This window comes from Leptosomus discolor, chromosome 16, assembly GCF_034619465.1.
Source record: "Leptosomus discolor isolate bLepDis1 chromosome 16, bLepDis1.hap2, whole genome shotgun sequence".
Lineage (NCBI taxonomy): Eukaryota > Metazoa > Chordata > Aves > Leptosomiformes > Leptosomidae > Leptosomus > Leptosomus discolor.
In genome coordinates, this window is record NC_141406.1 from 5,115,667 (window position 1) to 5,135,514 (window position 19,848).

General features: G+C 39.5%; 1 protein-coding gene across 1 annotated transcript in view; it reads right to left on the bottom strand.

Moving 5' to 3' along the window:
* Positions 1 to 2,213: 2,213 nt before the first annotated feature.
* Positions 2,214 to 19,848, bottom strand: part of RSPH14 (radial spoke head 14 homolog) — a 97,915-nt gene continuing 80,280 nt past the window's right edge. The window contains exons 4-6 of the mRNA XM_086474444.1: positions 4,832 to 5,057; positions 3,403 to 3,536; positions 2,214 to 2,455 (exon numbers count right to left, since the gene is read on the bottom strand). Of these exons, the coding sequence (XP_086330570.1) occupies positions 2,214 to 2,455; positions 3,403 to 3,536; positions 4,832 to 5,057 (602 nt within the window). The remainder of the gene's footprint in view (positions 2,456 to 3,402; positions 3,537 to 4,831; positions 5,058 to 19,848) is intronic.

Genomic DNA, 19,848 nt, shown 5'->3' on the forward strand with positions numbered 1-19,848 from the left:
TAGCCCTTTACCGACATCCAGCACGTTACTAAGCTGCCTGGCACTCTTTTTATTGAACTGAATGCACTCTGGCATCAATATGTATTACGTATGAGGGCCTTATGTATGTGCAGTGTGTTTAAAAGGCAGAGTTCCTCCAAGATCCTGCCCAGAGGGAATGAATCCAACCGACTCAATACTTTTAAATCACAGCTTTATAGGAGAGGAAATTCACCCTTTGGTTAGGTTATGGAAGAGAAACATTTTAACCTTAATCCCTCCTAGAGAACAAGTTTATGTTTTGTGTAAGTGTAATGCAGTTTGCAGGGTGTTGTTGGGTTTCTGTAGTGGAAAAGCAGCCCTGACAAACAACCCCTTTATACAGATGATGGAGCTTCTTTGCAGCTACAGCTTGGTAACTTTTAGATATAAAAATACCACGTGAGAGCAAAACCTGACTGAAAACAAATGGGACTTCTGTGAAGCTGAGTCAGCTGCACTGTCGCACCTTTGGTCGCTGAGAATGGCCAGGATTTGTAAAGCTACCTTGCTTTATTTCTTTGCCCAGGCCTTGTGCTGATGCTGCTTAAATTACACACTTGCAACCGCAGGCAGAGAAATTTGCAACGTACCTGTAGTGACTTGCCTTGACTACACAGTGAGTAAAATGCTGCTGAGCTTCCCACCACTTCAACTGCCCATCAGCTCTAAACACAGGAACTAACTTATTTCCTTCGGGCAATTTCTGTCTTGTTGGATAGGCTTGCTTCTACAAACAGCTTGAACTTTCTATGTTATTCTCAATTCTCTGAAGTAAAAGGTTTTTTAAGAAAAACTTTTGAGTTTTTTAAAGAAAAAACCAAAACACTTTTTTCCAAAATAGGGACTTGACATTTTCAGTTCTGTTATGCTTATCTCCTCATCTCTCTGTTTAGACAGCTGTTAATCATAGAAGATGTGAGGTTGGAAGGGACCACTGGAGATTGTCTCATCCAACTCCTGTTGGACTAGACCGTAACACCAGGATCAGCTTTCCTCTCACCCTCTCCTTCCCCCTCAAAAGTGAGCCATAACGGCAAAACTCTTCAGTTCTGGCACAACACTTCCCTTTCCACTACATTTTGCTAATTTTTGTACTCCAAGGATAGATTACAGCTGTACAAAACTACAAAATACCAAGGACTAGCCCAAACACTGAGGCACTTTTGTTCCATACTATAACCAGTTCCAGATAGGCGTCAGACCCCTCTTCTGTTAGAGGCAGTGGGGTCTGTCCCCAGCAGAGCTGTACCGAGGGCTACCCTACAAAAGCCTTTCTGACTTACTTTCCTTTCACCCTAAGCACAGACAACTGCACAGGGCAGCCCTGAGCCTGGCTCCGAGCACATGGAAGGAGAAAACCTGCCTGTTGAGATCCTCACCAGTTTAAGGAGCAATCACCGCAGCTAAGGCTGAGGGAGAGGCTGCTGACGTGTACAGCAGGAGCGGGGCTCAGGAGGGGCTGCAAAGTCAAGCAAGGGCTGCTACTAAAGCTCGCCTCGAGAAGCTGGGGGTGTTGGAGTGTCGCATGGGTAAATCTCATCACAGGGACAGGGTTAGGCCAAGGTGGCTTTAGCCCAGGGCAGTGGGGTCCATCTCCAACAGATTCACTGCTGGCAAGTCTCTTGTTAGAACCATAAGTATTTGGTTATATTCCAGGCTGGGAATGTCTCATAATTCTCTCAGGAAAGCCCTTCTCTGACACTGCCATTGCTTTTTCTGTGATGATGCTCTGAATAGTTCTAATCTCATGTTCAACCAGTGTTTGCAGCAAAACTCATGTACATTCCTGTTGTTAGGTCAATGTCTCAGCATAGACAAGACTGTCGGAGAGGTTAACTATGAACCTTTCTGATGTAATTAGTTATTGATTAATGTTTGATAGGCTGAGGTTTCAACAAAAAAAAAAAAAAAAGAAAGGAGAGAACATTATGAAGAAAATAAAAAGGATCGTTTTTTGTATCACAGGAAAATCTTAGTAACTCAGGAAATGACTCCTAGCAGAGAATTCTAGACTTCCTAACTTCTCTTTCTCCCCATTATTCTGCTTGTGAAACTTGACAAATGAATTTTTAGGTGGAATTGATCCAGAGTAACCGAGGAAGAGTTTTGTTTTTGAAGGTCTCCTATAATCATGCAACTTTTACAGCCAGACAACAACAGAGGGCAATAGATCTCTATGAAACATCATCTCTTCAGAAAGGTTTCCATTTGATGACATCGATGGCAATTTTGGCAGCTCTTTTCACTGCCTCACAGGGATCATTCAGACACTGCTGAAATGTATCTGTATGATCTAGCAGTGTCTTGCGGCCCTCTGGTAGCTCAGCCAGCATGGTGAGGGTTTTGATTGCACTCAGACGGGCTTTGCTGGTTTCCTCAGCAACCAACTTCAGTAAAGGTGGAATGGCTTCAGCACCTAGGGCCGAGAATCTCCCTGTAGAGAAATAAACTGGCTTTAAAATGTGTTATTACATATCAACATGCTTCTGAATTGCTACTTCCTACTCCCTGCCCAGCTACAGCTCTGAACACCCCAGAGGGTGCAGTGCAAAGAGCTAGGACATGCTCTTCTTTTGAAGACCAAGGCTAGCTGCCAGCTGTCTGTTTTTAAGAAATGAGATCTTTCTTAGTTAACTTTACCTGCTTTGCACATTATTATTTCATTTGCAACAACTTATATGAGGCTCTGAATGATGAGATAAACTACTTGGGGTGGGGTGTGTGTGTAGATGCCCTTAAGAACATCCTCCATTGTTCGATTTTTAAAGACGCTTCAGACACTGAGATCCACTGCTGTGTTGTCTTTGGAAGCCAGGGGGATGGTTGCATAATAACTGCTGTTATTAAGAGTCTTTTATGTCTAATTACTCATTCATCACACTGAAAATTTAGCAGTTAGTATTTTCAGTGTCATGTAAGTTACTTGGGAGAACTACAGACCTTATTCATACCCACTCCTTTCCCAGCTGTGAGAGAGAAATTGCCTGTAACCACAAAAAGAGTTTCTAGAAAGTAGTGCTACTGTGTTGAGCACTGGTGATTCAGAGTAGCTTCAGGTATGCAGATCTCTCTGTGGTCTGGACTTGCACAGAAAATGTTCCCCCTCTGGTGGGGAATGATGCAGGTGAGGTAGATAAATAACTTCTTTACCTACTTCAGGAGAATGAAATGTGAAATACACTGTTCCCCTCTAGACACTGTGGGGGAGCAACAATAGTTGCTTGAGACAGATATAAAGAAATGTCCTAATCTTACAGTTTCTTGAAGAGCTTTAACACTAAAGAAACTGAGGACCTGGGGTGGGGGTGGCAAAATTTGTCTAAGTTGCCTTAGAATTGGATTTCCAGAAAGTATCCCAACAGAACTGCCTCTGTCTCTCACCCTGAGGTTTAACCGTAGCAAACATCAGTGCTCCTGTTGCACTAGCTTGGACTTCAGGATCTACATCTTCCAACAGGCTCACCAGCACAGGAATAACTTCTTCACATACCACGCTTTTTCCCTCTGGATAAGTACTGTGCAGAAAAGACGGTTAAGTTGCTTTCTTGAACGCTGTCTGCTACCCATGCAGCTTCCCCCCATGCCTGGACCCCTGCAGCCCTCCTTTGTTTCATGACAACAGCGCTGACACAGTCCTCCTCTCTGTTCTCTTTGGAGTCACAATGTTCTGACTGTTAGACAGATGGCAAGAACCACTACCCAGCCACAAAGAAAAGAAAGGGGATGTCTGTTTGTGCCTGATGTCTATTAAATCTACTTGCTGATACGATACTGATGATATCATATTAACCTTGTGTGTGGGCTTAACAATTTTTAGGCTATTTTTAGGTGATGTTTGGATTCTTTATTTGATTTTATTTTTTTTTTTTTTTACTTTCTGTGATACACTGGAGATTGACGGGCAGCAGCATGTAACAGGATGTAGGATTCTAAAACCTGCTAAATTAGGGGTCTGCAATGAATTCTTCTCCCAGGCCCATTTGCTTTCTTTCTTTCCAGCCTCTCTAATGCAGGGAATATTTAACATGGCCCAGCTACTGCAGGGACCTAGAACGTAGCTGATGTCCATACCGTAGTTGCATTTCTGCTTTCTTTCTATGACTCACGTTATCTATACTCTCCTTCTTTTACTGTAAGACCTCTTTGTTCCAGGACATTAGGAAGTATTTTGTGCCAATTGGTATGTAAAGTACATGATCTGCAGACCTTTCTAAACTAGACATCTGTTGAGCACTTTTATTACATTTTGTGATTGCAGTGGACTTAGGTTGTTCCTTTCATCCAGTGTCTGACACACAAATTTAATTTAAAGATTGCTTTTTCTGATCCATCACTGATGTATGTAGCAGCCTGTGTCAGAAAACTATTTCTGTCCTCAATCACGTTGAAAGTTTCCCAGGACCTTTAATTTTTTGAGAGCAAGTGGTTGTCTGAAAAAATAAGGGAGCTTCTCCCTACCTCCATAGTGGTCAGAATCTTGTTTTCACATGATTTCTCATGCAAGAATTTTTTTCTTAGCAGTGCTGTACCAGGAAAAAATCCTGGTTTCACTACCAATACTGAAGACAAATAGAAGGAGAAGGAATGATATTTCCTGATCAGCATCTGCTTTCTCAAGTGATTTATAGCAGTTACGATTTTTAGAAGTCTTCTACCTGTGTGTGCCTTCAGGCTGATAGTGCTTTTCCTGTGAAATGTGACCGCTTCAATGTGTACTGGAACACAACTGTAAACTAATGACATTGATCCACTCATGGAATGAGTATTTTTGTTGGGCTTAAGTATTATAGACAGGTTTCTTTTCCTTTACCCGATTTCTAATAGGACCCAAGCTGCTTTACTTCTGATGGCCTCTGATGAGTGTGTGAGCTTTTCCCTCAGGATGATCATGGCACCAGCTGCTAGAGCTTCAGTAGCCTCCACACGTAGACAGTTGGAGAGGGTATCAAGGATCAGCTCCTGAATTTCATCCAACTCAGTCTTCAATTTGAATACAAGGAAGGGAATCAGACCGGCACGCAGTATGCCAACAGCCCCTACAGGAGGAGAGAGAGAAGGGACATGGGTGAGGTGTGAGTGTATTTACTATTTCTACCTGCACTCAATTTCTTAATAGGATCAAAATACATGTGGTAACTCATTTCCTTACACAGATGTGGGATTGAGAGATGGAAACTGCTACAACACTGCTCTGTATCCTAGCACTGCCTCCTCAGGAAGCTTCCCCAACAGTCCTGTGAAAATATCAGCCCAGGTAATAACCAAAATGGCAATTGCTCTGATGTTCCCAGTTTCCCCTACTATAGTATTCCTCCCAAAATTGTTCTTGCTAAGAAAATATAGGATATATGTATATATATATATATAAAAGTCACCTTATATCTAACCTTTCTAAATGTCTTCAACATGCACAGACGCTAAGGGAGGCTGAGATGTGAGCCTTTACAGCGAATGCTTTGATTCTCCACTGTGGTTTCTGTAGGGGAAGCCAAGGTTTTGGAAACTATCAGCTTCCTCACATGCTTCTTTGTAGTAATTCTGTCACAGGGAAAATTTAAATTTTGAGCTTTCCAGCAGTCACTACTCTTCCACTGTCTCCTAAAGGAAATAGCATCAAAGGTAGAAAGGCCATCATTTGCCCTGCAAGCGCTGTCTTTGCTATGAGCAAGTATCTGATTTATACCATTTCTTACACTTTACTAAGTCAACACTGAAACAGCAATGCCATGGGAAAGCAGAAAGCAGAACGTACTGTCCACAAGTAACTACGGCAAAACAAAATTCTCCAGCTGCCTTGTTGCTAAGACTGATTCTTTGGTTGCTAAGTGAAATGTGGCTCCTTTCAAAGTGATTCATATATGGTTAGATAAGGAAGTTTTGTGGATAAGAGTCATCAAGGTATTTTCAAATGAATCTCCACAGTCAGGGATAAAAGAACAAGTGGGAAAGAGATTTTAATGGCCCTGGTAGTACATGGAAGAAATCCCTCAACTTGACAATCAGGTAAAAAACATGATTCTAACATAGAAGTTACTCTGTCATACGTATCTCAGAGGTTTTGCTGACATTGAATAACTTCTTCTGTTACTAACTATTAGGATCCACTTTACTAATGCAAATGCAAAGAAATACCAAGGGGTGATATTACTAGAGCTTTTACTCCCCGTGCCGTATTTGGAGGGCAGTTGCTGTGAGAATTCAAATAAATAACACGGAGAGACAGACTCAGACAATTCACTCTTGAAGGGCAACAACAGTTTAAAACCAAGGATTTCTCCTTGTGCCAGAAAGGCAAAGCAGGAAAGGAAAGTGAAAAAATGTTATCTTTGAAGCTGTGGCTGTGAGTATCGCTAGACAGGGGTTTGGCATTTTCATAGTAAAAAAAAAAACAAACCCAACCCCCAACCCTGCATTTATATCCCCTGGAGGAATGAAAAGAAGAAAATTCTCAAGGATCAGCTCCAGCCCGTTCATAACAACCCCACAGAAGGATAGGATATAGGAAACCTGCACTACTGGTTTAGCGAAACACTCTCTGGGAGAGGTCTCTGAGAAGGAGGGAAAGCTTGCACAGCTGACTGTCACTCAGCACTAACTCCCTTGACAAGGATTACCAGTGTTTGGATTGTCAGCTATAGGTATAGAAGGGTTATGGGTGAGTTAGACAACAGTAAGGATAGGACTGGGAATAATCCATGCCTTATAGGGTCCCAGGTAGTAGGGAACCCACTAGTGAACTGCTCCCATGGAGGTAGCTTAAAGCAGTCTCAGATGACTATAAATCATAACCAGAGTTGGTTTAGCCACACATCCCAACAGTCTTTTGAAATAGCCTATGAAAGACAAGATTTTTCAAAGTATTCCTCTAAAACTCCTCCCAAAGTTTTTCATGAAAAGAAACTATATGGTCCGTGCGCATGAAATTGGGATACCCAGACTGTCACCATATGCACTTCTAAACTCTGGAATGCTGTGGAAATCAGCCAAGTCTCTCAGCCTGTCCTCACAGGGGAGGTGCTCCAGCCCCCTCATCATTTCGGTGGCCTCCTCTGGACTTGCTCCAACAGATCCATGTCCTTCCAGTGCTGAGTGCTCCAGAGCTGGACGTAGCACTGCAGGTGGGGTGCAGAGTACAGGGGGAGACTTGCCTCCCTCGATCTGCTGGCCTTGTGATACAGCCCAGGATACGGTTGGCCTTCTGGGCTGCAACCGCACATTGCCAGCTCATGTCCAGCTTTTCGTCTACCCCTACGTCCTTCTCAGCAGTGCTGCTCTCAATCCCTTCACCCCCCAGCCCGTATTGAGGATCTGCTATCCCCAACCCGGGGATTGCCCTGACCCAGGTGCAGGACCTTGCACTAGGCCTTGTTGAACCTCATAAGGTTCACATGGGCTCACTTCTCAAGTTTCTCCAGGTCCCTCTGGATGGCATCCTGTCCCTCAGGCGTGTCAACTGCACCACTCAGCTTGGTGTCATCTGCAAACTTACCGAGGGTGCACTTGATCCCACCAGCTATGTTGTTGATGAAGATATTAAACAGCACTTGTCCCAGTATGGACCCCTGAGGATGCCACTTGTCACCAGTCTCCATCTGGACATTGAGCAGCTGACCACTACCCTCTAGATGCAACCATAATTAGTAGCAACTTTTTAACCCATCATCTTCATTTCTAATTTTAGTTTCCTGCAAATTCCTCTTTTTCAGGATGCCCTTGCTAACTTATTTCAATTCTTTTGATGACTTTAACATCACATTGCTAGTACATACTACCAGCATTCAGGTTTCACTTCTCTGTGTCTGTGTCTTTCACTTATCTTCTAATATATTCAACCAATACATTCACCTAGACACTACTGCTTTCATTGGCCCTTGAATTTATTCCTTCCAGTTAATGTTTATTGACTTTCTTTGACTCAGCTGTCCCTCATTCATTGCACTTGCACTTCATGTCTTCTTTTGGTGCTAGCCTTTACTATTGCACCGCAGTCTTGAGTGCAAAGTATACAACAAAGCCACTTTATGTCTTTCTGTTTTAATAAGCTGGCAAGGTAATGTACAGACTGTTGTTTGGGATAGCTTTTATTTTGTGGAGCCATTGAGTAGTATCTATTCGGTGGTCAGAAATCCCCATGTAGCTAGTGGGTGCTTATTTTATATGAACACTCAGGCTGTTTTCAGTGTTTTGAAATATGTTTTATTTTACCAGGCCAGGTCTCTGTACCAAGAGCTTTCTTATCTACTGTTTCTGTCAAGCTGTCGTGCTACTAAAGGGAGCTTCCCACATATAAATATAGAAACAAAGATGAATTGTTTGACCTTGTCAAAAGTCTCAACATGGTGAAGAGAAAGAGGGTGGAGAGGAAAGGCCATCAACAACAACAAAAAGAGACTACCTAACATTGAGACTGAAATTTCCAGGTGGAAATTCGTCACGGTTTTCCCAAGGGAACCAAAGGGTGAAAGGTCTAGGGAGGTAAAAGGGAAAAGGGAGGAGACAAAATCAGTGAAAAGTTGCTTGAGAGTTACTTGTAAATCAGAGCAGTCTCAGATCCTTGCGCCTTGCTGAGCAAGCAATAGGAGGGGAAGGTAAGCTGGTGCTTCTAGTAGTCCTATACTGAAAAACGTGGCAGCATCCTCAGGATCTTGATTTTTCATTAAAATACTGCCCTTTCAAAGGTGATTTATCTATTGCAGAGAGTGTTCTAAACACCCTGGGCATAGTGAAGTAGTAGGAGAAAAAAGTTTTCAAAATGCAAATAGTTGCATTTGCAGCTGCATAGTTAACGTTATTATTGATCTGTTTTTCTGAGAACTTGTAATCTTCCCTTGGGCTGCTTTTTATCTAAGCACTCATCTCTTCCTTCTCATAACCTTCTGGCCACTCTCATACTCCCTTTCCTGACTGTTTTTTTCAAGTAGGCCCAAAGAGGAGTTGCCATTTATTCTATTCTGTCAGCATGGCTGCAGGGCATGTAAACAAATTAAATTTTGTAGAAGACAAAGGAGTCATTTATAGTACATAACAGTGGTGTTTTGTTTTGGTTTTCAATTACATAAATCAATTAAATCACATTACAAATCCTTTCCTTATAAATGTCAGGTTTCAACTCAAAGCCATTTAAATGTTTGGTTTAGTATGAAGCATGGGCCTCATGCATGGACACAAAGTGACGTACAGTGTAGTATCACATAGTAAAATAATATTTGAGCACAGATTCTCTATAATGTGAATGTTTTGTTGCCATCTCAGATGTCTCTCTGTGATGTTCACACAATTATTTGAAATGCTTAGTAACAGCATTTCTACTTAGGAAGGGGCATACAAGGAAAAGAAAAGCAGAGCCAGACACAATCGGAAGGAAAACTGCTGCCTATTATCATGGTGTGCTATCTACACATCCAGCACCCAGCGCCTGTGAAATTCCAGACTGGGAGCTCGCTAACTGCAAGTAGCCAAATGATCCTGACAAAATTTCTAGACCTAGCAGCTCTCTTGCTAGCACTGTGATAGTTTAGCACTGTTTTAGAGGTAACAAAGGGTTTATTAGTGAGTGCTAGCATATATTATATACATTTAAAAATGCAGTGCTTGTATAACATTTCCTTTCTGAGCGACGAGATGACCGCAGAAGATCTTTCCCTGGCACACCTTCCTTAATAACTCCTTGCTCACTACTGTTTAAACTGAAAAAAAGAATTATTCTTTAGACTCCCTGAGAAGATTTCTGAGTCACCAGTCACAAGAGCGTAGTTTGAGGACATTGTACTAGCTAATTTAATGTTAAGATTCATCATTTTGAGTCTCAGTGCTTCCAGCATTAAGGCTGTGTCAGGGAGCAGCCTAAATACAATATGACTATAAAATGGGGCTGAAATTTCTTTCTGGTAAGTTTGGAGCAGGAGGTAGACCACATTAAATGAAATAGAACTCACCTGCCTATACCCCATCAGCTTTATCAAGCCTTCTAACTGAAGAGGAAAATTCTGTTGACATCTTTGAAAGTCACAATATTTTCTTCTTCTTTGCAACAAACTGTCTTTCAGTGATAATTTAACAGGAATAAACAGTAGCATCCCAAAGGATGCCTATGCCTAGAGACAAAGAGTATCTCTTATCTAAAAGGACCAAGAGGTGGAAAGTCCCTGTTTAAACAAGCTGAAGAGCTATTAGGGTATTAAGAGAACTGAGGAAAACACTGCAGATAATGGTATCGGACTAGAAGTAGTAAACAACTCTATTTCAAACCTTTTCAAATCTGTGCATTGGCTAAATGCATTTATCTTATGACAGCCTTAGGCATTTATCAGGTATAAAATCACAACCTCAATAGTAGTGTCTGTCATATCCTCACTAAAAATACAACAGCTGTAAACGTTATGAAAGTATTATGGGATCTGCTTTTGAAGCCGCTGAGAATTTTTCCAGTACTAAGGATTTCAGGATGTTATCTGAATGAAAGGCATAATAGAAATTAAGGTTATAAAAATATTAAGAAGTCAGCAGTACACTGGAGATGCACATAATGTGGCTGCCTCTGGGGATCCTTTAAAAATCAAAAATGTTTCAAGCTTTAACAAGGAACAGGAAAGACTGGTCTGATAAACAAGAGGTTCCTAATCCTCAGTAAAGAATGAAAGAGACTCCTGCATATTTTGGTTTTGTTTTTAGAAACTTTGTTTTAGCGTGTGTGAAACTGTAATACCAAAGCACTGCTGAAAATAATTAACGTACAAACTACAACTAACACACCTGCATTAGCTTCTCTATTATAATTTGGAAATCCAAGAAACAGATTAACTTTTTTTTTTTTAAAAAAAATAATTCATTTTGGTAGTAACTAAGACTGTCTGTGACCTTCTGCTTGAAAGCAATAGGTTTAACCATCTAAATCATTTAAGCCCTATGAAAAGAGGAGTAATATCTAAAGAACTTAAAAATTCTCGTCAGCAGAATGTCTTTTATCACGGCATCTCTAGAAACCCCGGGGATAATTTAGATAGAGTAGACCTGTGTTTCATACAAAGACAGTTTCCAACCTGGAAAATAAATCTTGGATTCTGCTTTTGTACAAGAATTATTGACAGAGTAAGATCAGTAATTGACCAAGACAAGTACCCTACTTCTGATTGATGTCAGTGTCAGATCCTTTATTGTAAAATCATCAAAAACACTATGGTGGAAATAATGAAATATTCTCTCTGTTGTAGTGGTGCATAATCCATGAACTGTGGGTTGCTGGTCATTCATACAGCATCAGAACGTAGTCTCCGAAATGAAAGCAACTTGTCCTTCCTTTAATAAAACTGTATTCATACATTATCATATACAAGAAAGCAAGCAATCAAAATGAAGGTGAAATAGAAGTAACAAAGTAATGCTGGCTTATAAATTTTTTTTCCTAGCTCTAATTGTTGATAGTCTGCTTGCACATTGAAGTATAAGCATTGATATCTTTTGCAGTGTTTTTATTTTGCCCTTCAGAACTCTAGCTGCTTGCACCTCCCATATAACCTTGTTTAAGTTTTCTAAATTTTTAACCTAGTTAACATATAGATACGCCCATAGTCATCCTATATACCTAAGTGTGTGAATGTATGTGCATATGTATAACATGCATTTAACTGATCTTGCATGCATATTGCTCACACATATTGGGAAATCTCTTGGCTTCTATTTCTCTTGACAAAGTACCTTTCCTTTATTCAGAGAAAGTTTTTAAAAAACTCATAAAAATTAAAGACTGAAAATAACCCTGAGGGTTTTTTTTTTCTTGTTCTTTTGGATGAAGAAGGAAATGTCATCCTGAAATTTATTAATTTCCTCTACAGGGAAGACTTTGCCAAAATGCATGAAGGAAGGAAAGCAATCTGACATACGTACTACTTGCACCAAAGTCCTCAGATCAATTACTGCAGGGAAAATTAGAGCCTTGAGATGACTACTCCCAAAAAGCTGAACCTCGGCCACTGAGTTGCTACCCTACTCCACCTCTCCCAGGTCAAAATTTGTCCTTTTTTTCTGGTCAGTAATGGAGACCTGTAGCTAAAAGATGAGACTAAAAGGGACCAGTGTGGGCCTTAACCATAAGAGACTGCTCACATTCTGCTTCCCCAAGAACCTGTTGTGAAATACAGCATTCACAAAAAACAGTGAATTTAGCGTGCCTAACACAGAGAATATGTTCAGAAGAGAACCTGGACTGCCACATTTGCAAACACTAACTTAAATGTTGGATTTCATACTTTATACCAAGCATGTACATCACCAGTGCAGAAAGTATTAACAAGTACTATAGTAAGTTTCAGTCACAGAGAAATTGATACTGTAAGGCGAACACAGCATTATCAGCTTGACAAACGTACATATGATTATTACTTATATTGTAGCAAATTTTACAGATTCCTATGGAGAAAGAAGGTCTGCTCGGGCACAGAGGATGCATGAGAGACAGCTCATTTCCTACACAGATTGTTGTCTAGCTGGACAGGGCAAAAGGAGTGGACGGGAAGGAAAGAGGCAAAAAGTTGTTTAAAGTAACTCTTCAGGTCAGTTGAACAGTTGAGAAATCATTAAGAGCCCATTTAGCACCTTAGGGAGCCAGGTGCTCTTGCCCAGCTGGTGGCCATAGCCCACCAGCAAGAGTACCATGCTGAGAGGGGAAGGCTGTAAGCTGAAGGCTTTTAACTCTCCTGCCCACTGCAGACCCAAGGCCTCTCCCCTGGTTTTCACGGGAGAGATGAACAGGGAGGTGGGCTAGGCTGGAGGCTCGGCAGGGCCAGGGAAGCCTCCTCTATGGGAAGAGAGCAGACAGCTTCCTCGGAACTGCAGATAAATCTTGGTACCAATTGTATTACCGTGGTGTCTAAAAATGCCTGACCATTTGGAGGGATACCCTTCAGGTGACTGTGGCAGTGGTTTACACTAATAAAAACAATTTTAAACTTGTAAGTCCAACTGCCTTACAAGCCCTTAATGTCAGAGAAATGCACAATTGCAAGCTTTCCATTTTCAGAACAACTGCTGAGAGAATAGATTTTTAAAACAATCTTTTCCTCTTTTGGGGCAGAAAGCCAAAAAATTAAAGCAACAAGAATGAAGTTCAAGAAACAGTTTTGTTAAACATCTTAAATTTCTATATATGGAAGCTCTATCTGTGAAACTAGAATTCTACATTAGAAAATGGCATTACATAGCAAAATGATCGTTACAACATTTTGGTTATTTTTAATATTCACCTTTTGCAACTAGTGAATTAACCTCTCACGTGCTCAGATGTAAAAGAGCAGTAATTTTGTCAGTTTTGCTCCTTAGGAGAACTATATAATTAAGATGGTGAAAATATTCTCTGAACTTCTATATTATAGGTGAATCACAATCAATTAGAAACCGAGGTATACGAAAGAGAAAGCTTCCTATATAGATGTGTTTATACGACTTTCAAACAATAAATAAAAATGAGAGGCTTAAAGGAACAAAATATCTAGAATTAATTATGTGTCAGATACTGAGGAATTTAATCTTGAAAATTATCATAAACTTGTTTTGAATATATGAATCATTGCACAGACCGAAAATTGAACAGACTGAAAGACTGCCAATAGTGGTAGAAGACAACAGAAGGAGGTTGAAGGGAACATTAATTTGGTCTCATAGTGAGAAAGCACTTCTTTTTTACATTTTCTTCATTGTTAGAAGGGTGGGAGATTTTTTTTTTTCTACTTTAAAAAAATTACCTGATAGAAATTTCAAAGAAGAAGAAACTGGGGAAATTGTAGTGTTGACAAATCCACTGCTTATATTTGCTGATCTAGCATGCTGGCAAAGCTGCAGTACGTTAATTTTATCCTACAGTTCACTGCCTACACTGGTGCCAAGATGAGCACAATTGAATGGTTAGAACTGATAAAACCTCTAGGAAAAGAAGAATACAGTACTATAGGCAGGTGAAATCCCTTTCTGCTTCAGATGGCCTGGCTTGGCAATTTTGTTTGAAATGAGAGTAGAAGAAACACATCTTGATTAGAACCACAGGCCCAGATGGCTGCACGACATGGGTGGAGCTGTATGGAAAGGCAGACTGATTCTCCGCTTTCCACTCAGACCTGCGACTTTGCAGATTCCACATTTTCCATGGGAAGCTATGTTTTTAAGGAAAACTACTTATACTGCTCAATGAAAATTGCATTCTGTTCTGAATGAGGTTCTACAACAGTGCTTTCCAGTATGTTTTAGTCTACATTTTATTTCCAGCAGTGAAAAATTCCTAAATAGTAATTGAATACAAGACTGCTAAGGTGTGGGCTGCTTTGTGGAGCTTTTTTTTTTTTTTCAAGTGCCTCCCCAGTAGATGTTGCTTTTGGATTGAGAGTCTTGTTCCTCCAGTGAGCTGTAAATCACAGACGCTGGCTGAAAGGATTCTATCACAAATAGGAACACGTCTCAACAGCATATATATTTTCTGATTAGAGATGCATTCCTGAACAAGGCTCTCTAAGTGAAGGCATGAAGGTGTTCTTGCAAACATCATTTATTTTGAAAACAACTAGTGCTGTAGGACCCAAGCCACAACAACAGTGAAATGAACCTGTTACTTAACCTGGACTAAAATATTAGGTCTAGTTTTTGTAAACATACCAGATCAAGCACAGACACTTCAACAGTGCTACTAATTGTGCTTATCTTTAAGAACATTATATACAGAGTATTCAAAACACTGTTAAATAGAAACAGAAAATTGTTTGCCACAATTACAACAGATACCAGAAACTACTTCATCAGCTGATAGAAATTATTACCATTTTAATATGCTTTTAAAAATAACATTGTTATAATTAAGTCTGAAAACTACTTTAATAGAAAGATTTGATAATGTGTTTATCAATTTAATCAGTTCATTTGTTTAGGTAAAGTTAGCATGATATGCTTTGCCCATTTCATTGATTCCATCACCCAGTTAGTTAAGAAAGTGATTCAGATAGCTAAATGTAGGTTTCTAATGTCATTTTAGTATCAGAGTTATTACCTGGGACAGTATCAGGTATGACTTAAGACCTACAGGGCACTTGGAGATTTCTAGGGTACAGCTGGAGGCCAGACAAGGTACCCTTGAAAGCTGAAAATTAGAATATTAGAATAAGTCTTAGTGACTTATGTCTGGAGGCCGAATTGCTTCCTAAGTCACTTCCATTTGTTATTTGAATTGATCTTGCGCATGTCATTGACAAGAGCAAAAAATTCTTAAAAAGAGGAGCAGTAAATCACAAAAACCAGCAGTCACATTTATACAATTTTCTCTTCGTTTATCACTAATGTAGTCATAGACAAGTCTTTTGTACAATTTTTCACCTCTCTTGTCTAAAAATGCTTCACAAAAGAAGTAGTGATAGCTTATAACTGGCTAAAGTCACCACTTTGTGTATCTACTTTGTACTTCATAAACGCTCACTGGTTGGTAGAATTATATATGTAATATATTAGTTGTTTATGTGGATACAAAATTAGCCTCAGGCCTGACATGGAACAGGTATATAACTATCTAAACTAATTACTTAGACCTGACTGCAGTATTCCAAATTTTTACAGAACTGCTCTACCATCTAAAGTCTCCACAGTAAAGCTACCTGAATGTCCCCAGCTCTTCTTCCATAGTTTCCCAGAATTACCTTTGTGTCCTCAAACATAATTTTCAGTCTTTTTTTTTTTTAAACTACCAATTTCTTATTCCTGTTAATCAGACACAACAAGGTAATAAAAGGGACCTATTGCGTGTAAAGGATACAAGGAAATGTGAAATCCAATTATAACATTTTTTTCTAAGTACCTATTAAAAATATTTATAATTCTTTTGAGGCCCCAATTTGCTACTTCAGCTGGCAAGAATATCAGCGCCAAAACCAAAAATATTTGAAATCAATACATTTCTTCTTTTTGTTTGTTATTGCAAAAAATAACCAAAACTTAAATGCCTACCTGTATCCTCAAGTGGAAGAGACCTACTTTCAATTCGCTGCTTCAATGAATATTTAATCATTCTTACAAAGTGGAAAACCTTCAAACAGGAAGACTGCGGGAGAGCAGAGGGTATCCCAAGAGTAACTAATAGCCTGTTGCTCCGACCACTTTACTAGGAGATCTGAAGCCGGTACTTTTTGTTCTAAAAGCCTTGGTTTCAAAAAATTCCTGGCCCTGATTAATTGCATCTCCTTGGGTGTAATTCCCAAAGAATCTATATATTTTGATCTCAAGTGATTTTGTCAGTTGTTGACACCTCACAGATCTTTTGCTGTATACTTTACTAAATGATCCCTACTTTCTTTTTGGGTTAAAGTTTGAGGGGGTTTTGTTTTGTTGTGTTTTTTTTTCCCAATTCCTTTGCCCTTAATAGTGAAGAATGAGGAAAGAATAATTCCTTTTTTTTTTTTTTAAACATACTGATGCAGCCTTGAAGGATAGGTCCTTTACAAAGAACTACATTCCTTTATCTCATTTCATGGGATCTCTGTCTGTAGGTTTCTTCCCATGGATCCTCTGAAGGAGCTGGGATCCATGTATCCATCGCAAAGCTTAGGCTAAGTGAGGACTGCTATGTAAAGTTCACTGCACGGGAAAGCCAGTGGACCTTCCAGGGCTCCAGGCAAGCCAAGCGGCCGTCCACCAGCTGTTGGATTTAACGCTTGTTTTTCTAAACTTGGCTTCAGTGGCAACTGCGGATTCAGCAGTTGAGCCAATGGCTGTGAGCTGCAAATACAGCAGGTACGTAATAACACTGCGAAGGAAGGTATGTAAGGCACTTCACAGTTTCATGGTCTGGTTGGTTTTTCTTTTTGAAATTTTTGTCTGTTGAAAAACTAGAGGTTCTCTTTAATTGATTGTATTGTTAGCTGTAACGCATTATCTGGGTTCACATTCTCAATGTGTGCCATGATTCATAGAACCATAGAACAGTTTGGGTTGGAAGGGACCTTAAAGATCATCTACTCCTACACTCCCTGCTATGGGCAGGGACACCTTCCACCAGACCAGGTTGCTCAAAGCCCCATCCAACCTGGCCTTGAGCGCTGCCAGGGAGGGGGCATCATTGGATTTGACCTCATAGGAAGAGTAAACAGTTGATAGATATGAAGTGAAACCCTCAGTTTCTTGAAGGATGCAAGAAGAAGACAAAAGGGTGAAATCCTGGTATAGAGTGAATATTAATCTTAAACGATAAAGCCAAATGAGGTCAGGTTGATACCACCTGTTGGAAGGTGCATTCATGATTTTTTTCCCTATCATCTCACAGTCATTGGTACAAAGCAACAACATGTCAGATAGTTATAACTATCAGATCCCAGTCATCTGCACTTGATGCTATTTTAAACTCTTCCATGTGAGAAAAATGGTTAAAAATAAAAATACAGCCTTTTTATTCTTCTTTAAATGTTCTGTTCAGTTCTTCATGCTCAAAGAGAATCACAGACCCGTCTATAAATATCTAACCCAGATTTACAATTGCTGGTTAAAAAGAGGGTGTTTGGTAGAAAATTGAATGAAATACAAAATGTCTTTTATTATATTTTTATTATGGACCAGATGTGGCCTCTCAATTTACCCTCTATCATTTGGAGATGTACATTCACCGAGAACATTGCATGTGTGCATATAAATATTTTGATGTTGTCATGGTATAATAAAGGGTAATTGATGAGAAAAATCCCTATGGGATTTTCCACTTAAGAGCACATTTCTGTTTTAGCACTATTGTCTTCAAACTAAACATGTATGAATACATCTATTTTGATTGATCCCAAACAGAAAGCAACAGTAAATAGGCAAGGATTTGGCTTTTTGTCAATGAATAGCACTGGCAAGTTGAGTGAAACTTGTGCAGTTAAGAGTTCCAGTAAGCTGCGCATTAGATGTTACACCTCAACAGTCAAATGCTACTCACTGCAAATTAAAACCTGCTCTGATACGGGAAAAGACAGTGACCTGCCTGACATGGAAAAGGGAGCAGGAGTCCAGTCAGATCATCACAGTTCTCTCAAATTACTGTTTACTATTTTCAGGCAAAAACAGTGATCCAAACTATACACTTCTGATACGTGTTTCTGTGTTTTCAATCTATCCATATACAAGGAACAACATTAGAGTAGTGAACTGGTTTTACATGCCATTTGACTTGGGCATTTAATCACCTGCATATGCTATTTTGAAACACACATTTCTCTTTAAATTCCCGTGGGAGCTTAGCTACATGTAGTGCAATTGTTGCACGCTGAAAGGCCCTAACTGAGAATCTATGGATGCAGGACAAGGTGAGACTGAAGAAAACTCAGACACATCTGCTGATTTATTTTTCAGATGAGTTGGGTTTTAACTCTGCCGTTAATCAACAACAAGCTCCCATACTGTGGTGTTGAAATAATAACACCTAAACTGCTCAGAGAAAGACCTGTTCCATTACTCACGAACTGCATGCTTGTAATTCCCTCACTGATAAAATTTGATCTACAGTTAGGTGCCTCCCTCAAAACTCCAAGAATGAAAGTATTTTGTTATATCAATTGAAAATACCTAAAAGTGATGAAAACTGCAGAGGGCATGTGAACGATGATCTTCCTACCCAGGATGATGGTAGTTGATGCTGTTATTTCTGCCAAAGTTGATTAATGTGTGGAAGGTGCTTTTTCTCACATATGAAGTACTATACTGAAGACACACGTAATGTGACAGTTTCTATAGTAACTACTTGTTCTTTATGGAATAGCAGATTAAACCTGAACACCTTGTTATTGTTCTTTTATCCTATTATCTAGACTACTCAGTTACCACAGATACATTTTTTTTATTCTATTCCCTTGCCAATAAAACTGTATCAGGGATTTATGCAATTTCAAGTAAAGAGTGCATTTGAAAAACAAAACACTATTAGAATTTTAAAATTGACCACTATTGGATCATAGAAATGCACCAAAAGACACATGTGCATATATAGCAACAGCTAAAATTTCAAAATGAAACTGTAGAGATTATCTTTTTTATTAAAGCAGGGCAAATTAATGATTTGAATGCTATCATTTTGCTGGGCGAACAATGCAAGTTATGTCTATGATATGTCTTTTTTAAATGTAGGAGTTTACCAGAACAAGTTTGCCAGTCTAGATGTACTGGCAAACTCTTCGAGTGTGAACAAGACCTAAGATTCATTACTTATAGGAAAATTTCCCTCGCATGGTATAATGATTCATGGTTCTTACTTCTGTGCAAGAAAAATAGCGTTGCTATATTGTGTTTTACACTAAAATATTTCATTATTATAATTCATTGATGGTACGGCTCTGCTGATAATATCAGCAGTGGAAGTGTCATTATTTGCAGGAATCAGATGCTTTCTGCACTGTACTATGTTAGCCTTACTGTGGGAAAACATACCTGCATTCCATTTATTTCTGCGCTCTCCAGCAGAAGTGGATCAGTAACAAATCACATTTATAAAATGAGCAGTGGAGGGAGAAGTCATAGCTATTTGACCAGGGCTGCAGATTCAACAGTGCAACTAGTATTGTAGTATGACCAAAAGTAAAAAGATACTAGAAAAAATGTAAAATATAAATAGGTTAAATCCATTAACGAGATAAAAAGAAAATGATACTCATTATTACTTAAAAACGGCTGTAGTAAATTACACATACACAAATGCAACAGCCAGGAAAAGAGAAAGGCAGAAGAAAATATATGCACAGTACGCAGAGCAACCGAGTGCTGGGAAAAGCGGAATGCAAGCAGGAGACAAATTCCATGTCACTAAATAAACTGGTTTTTCCTCCCAACACCCTTGATTGC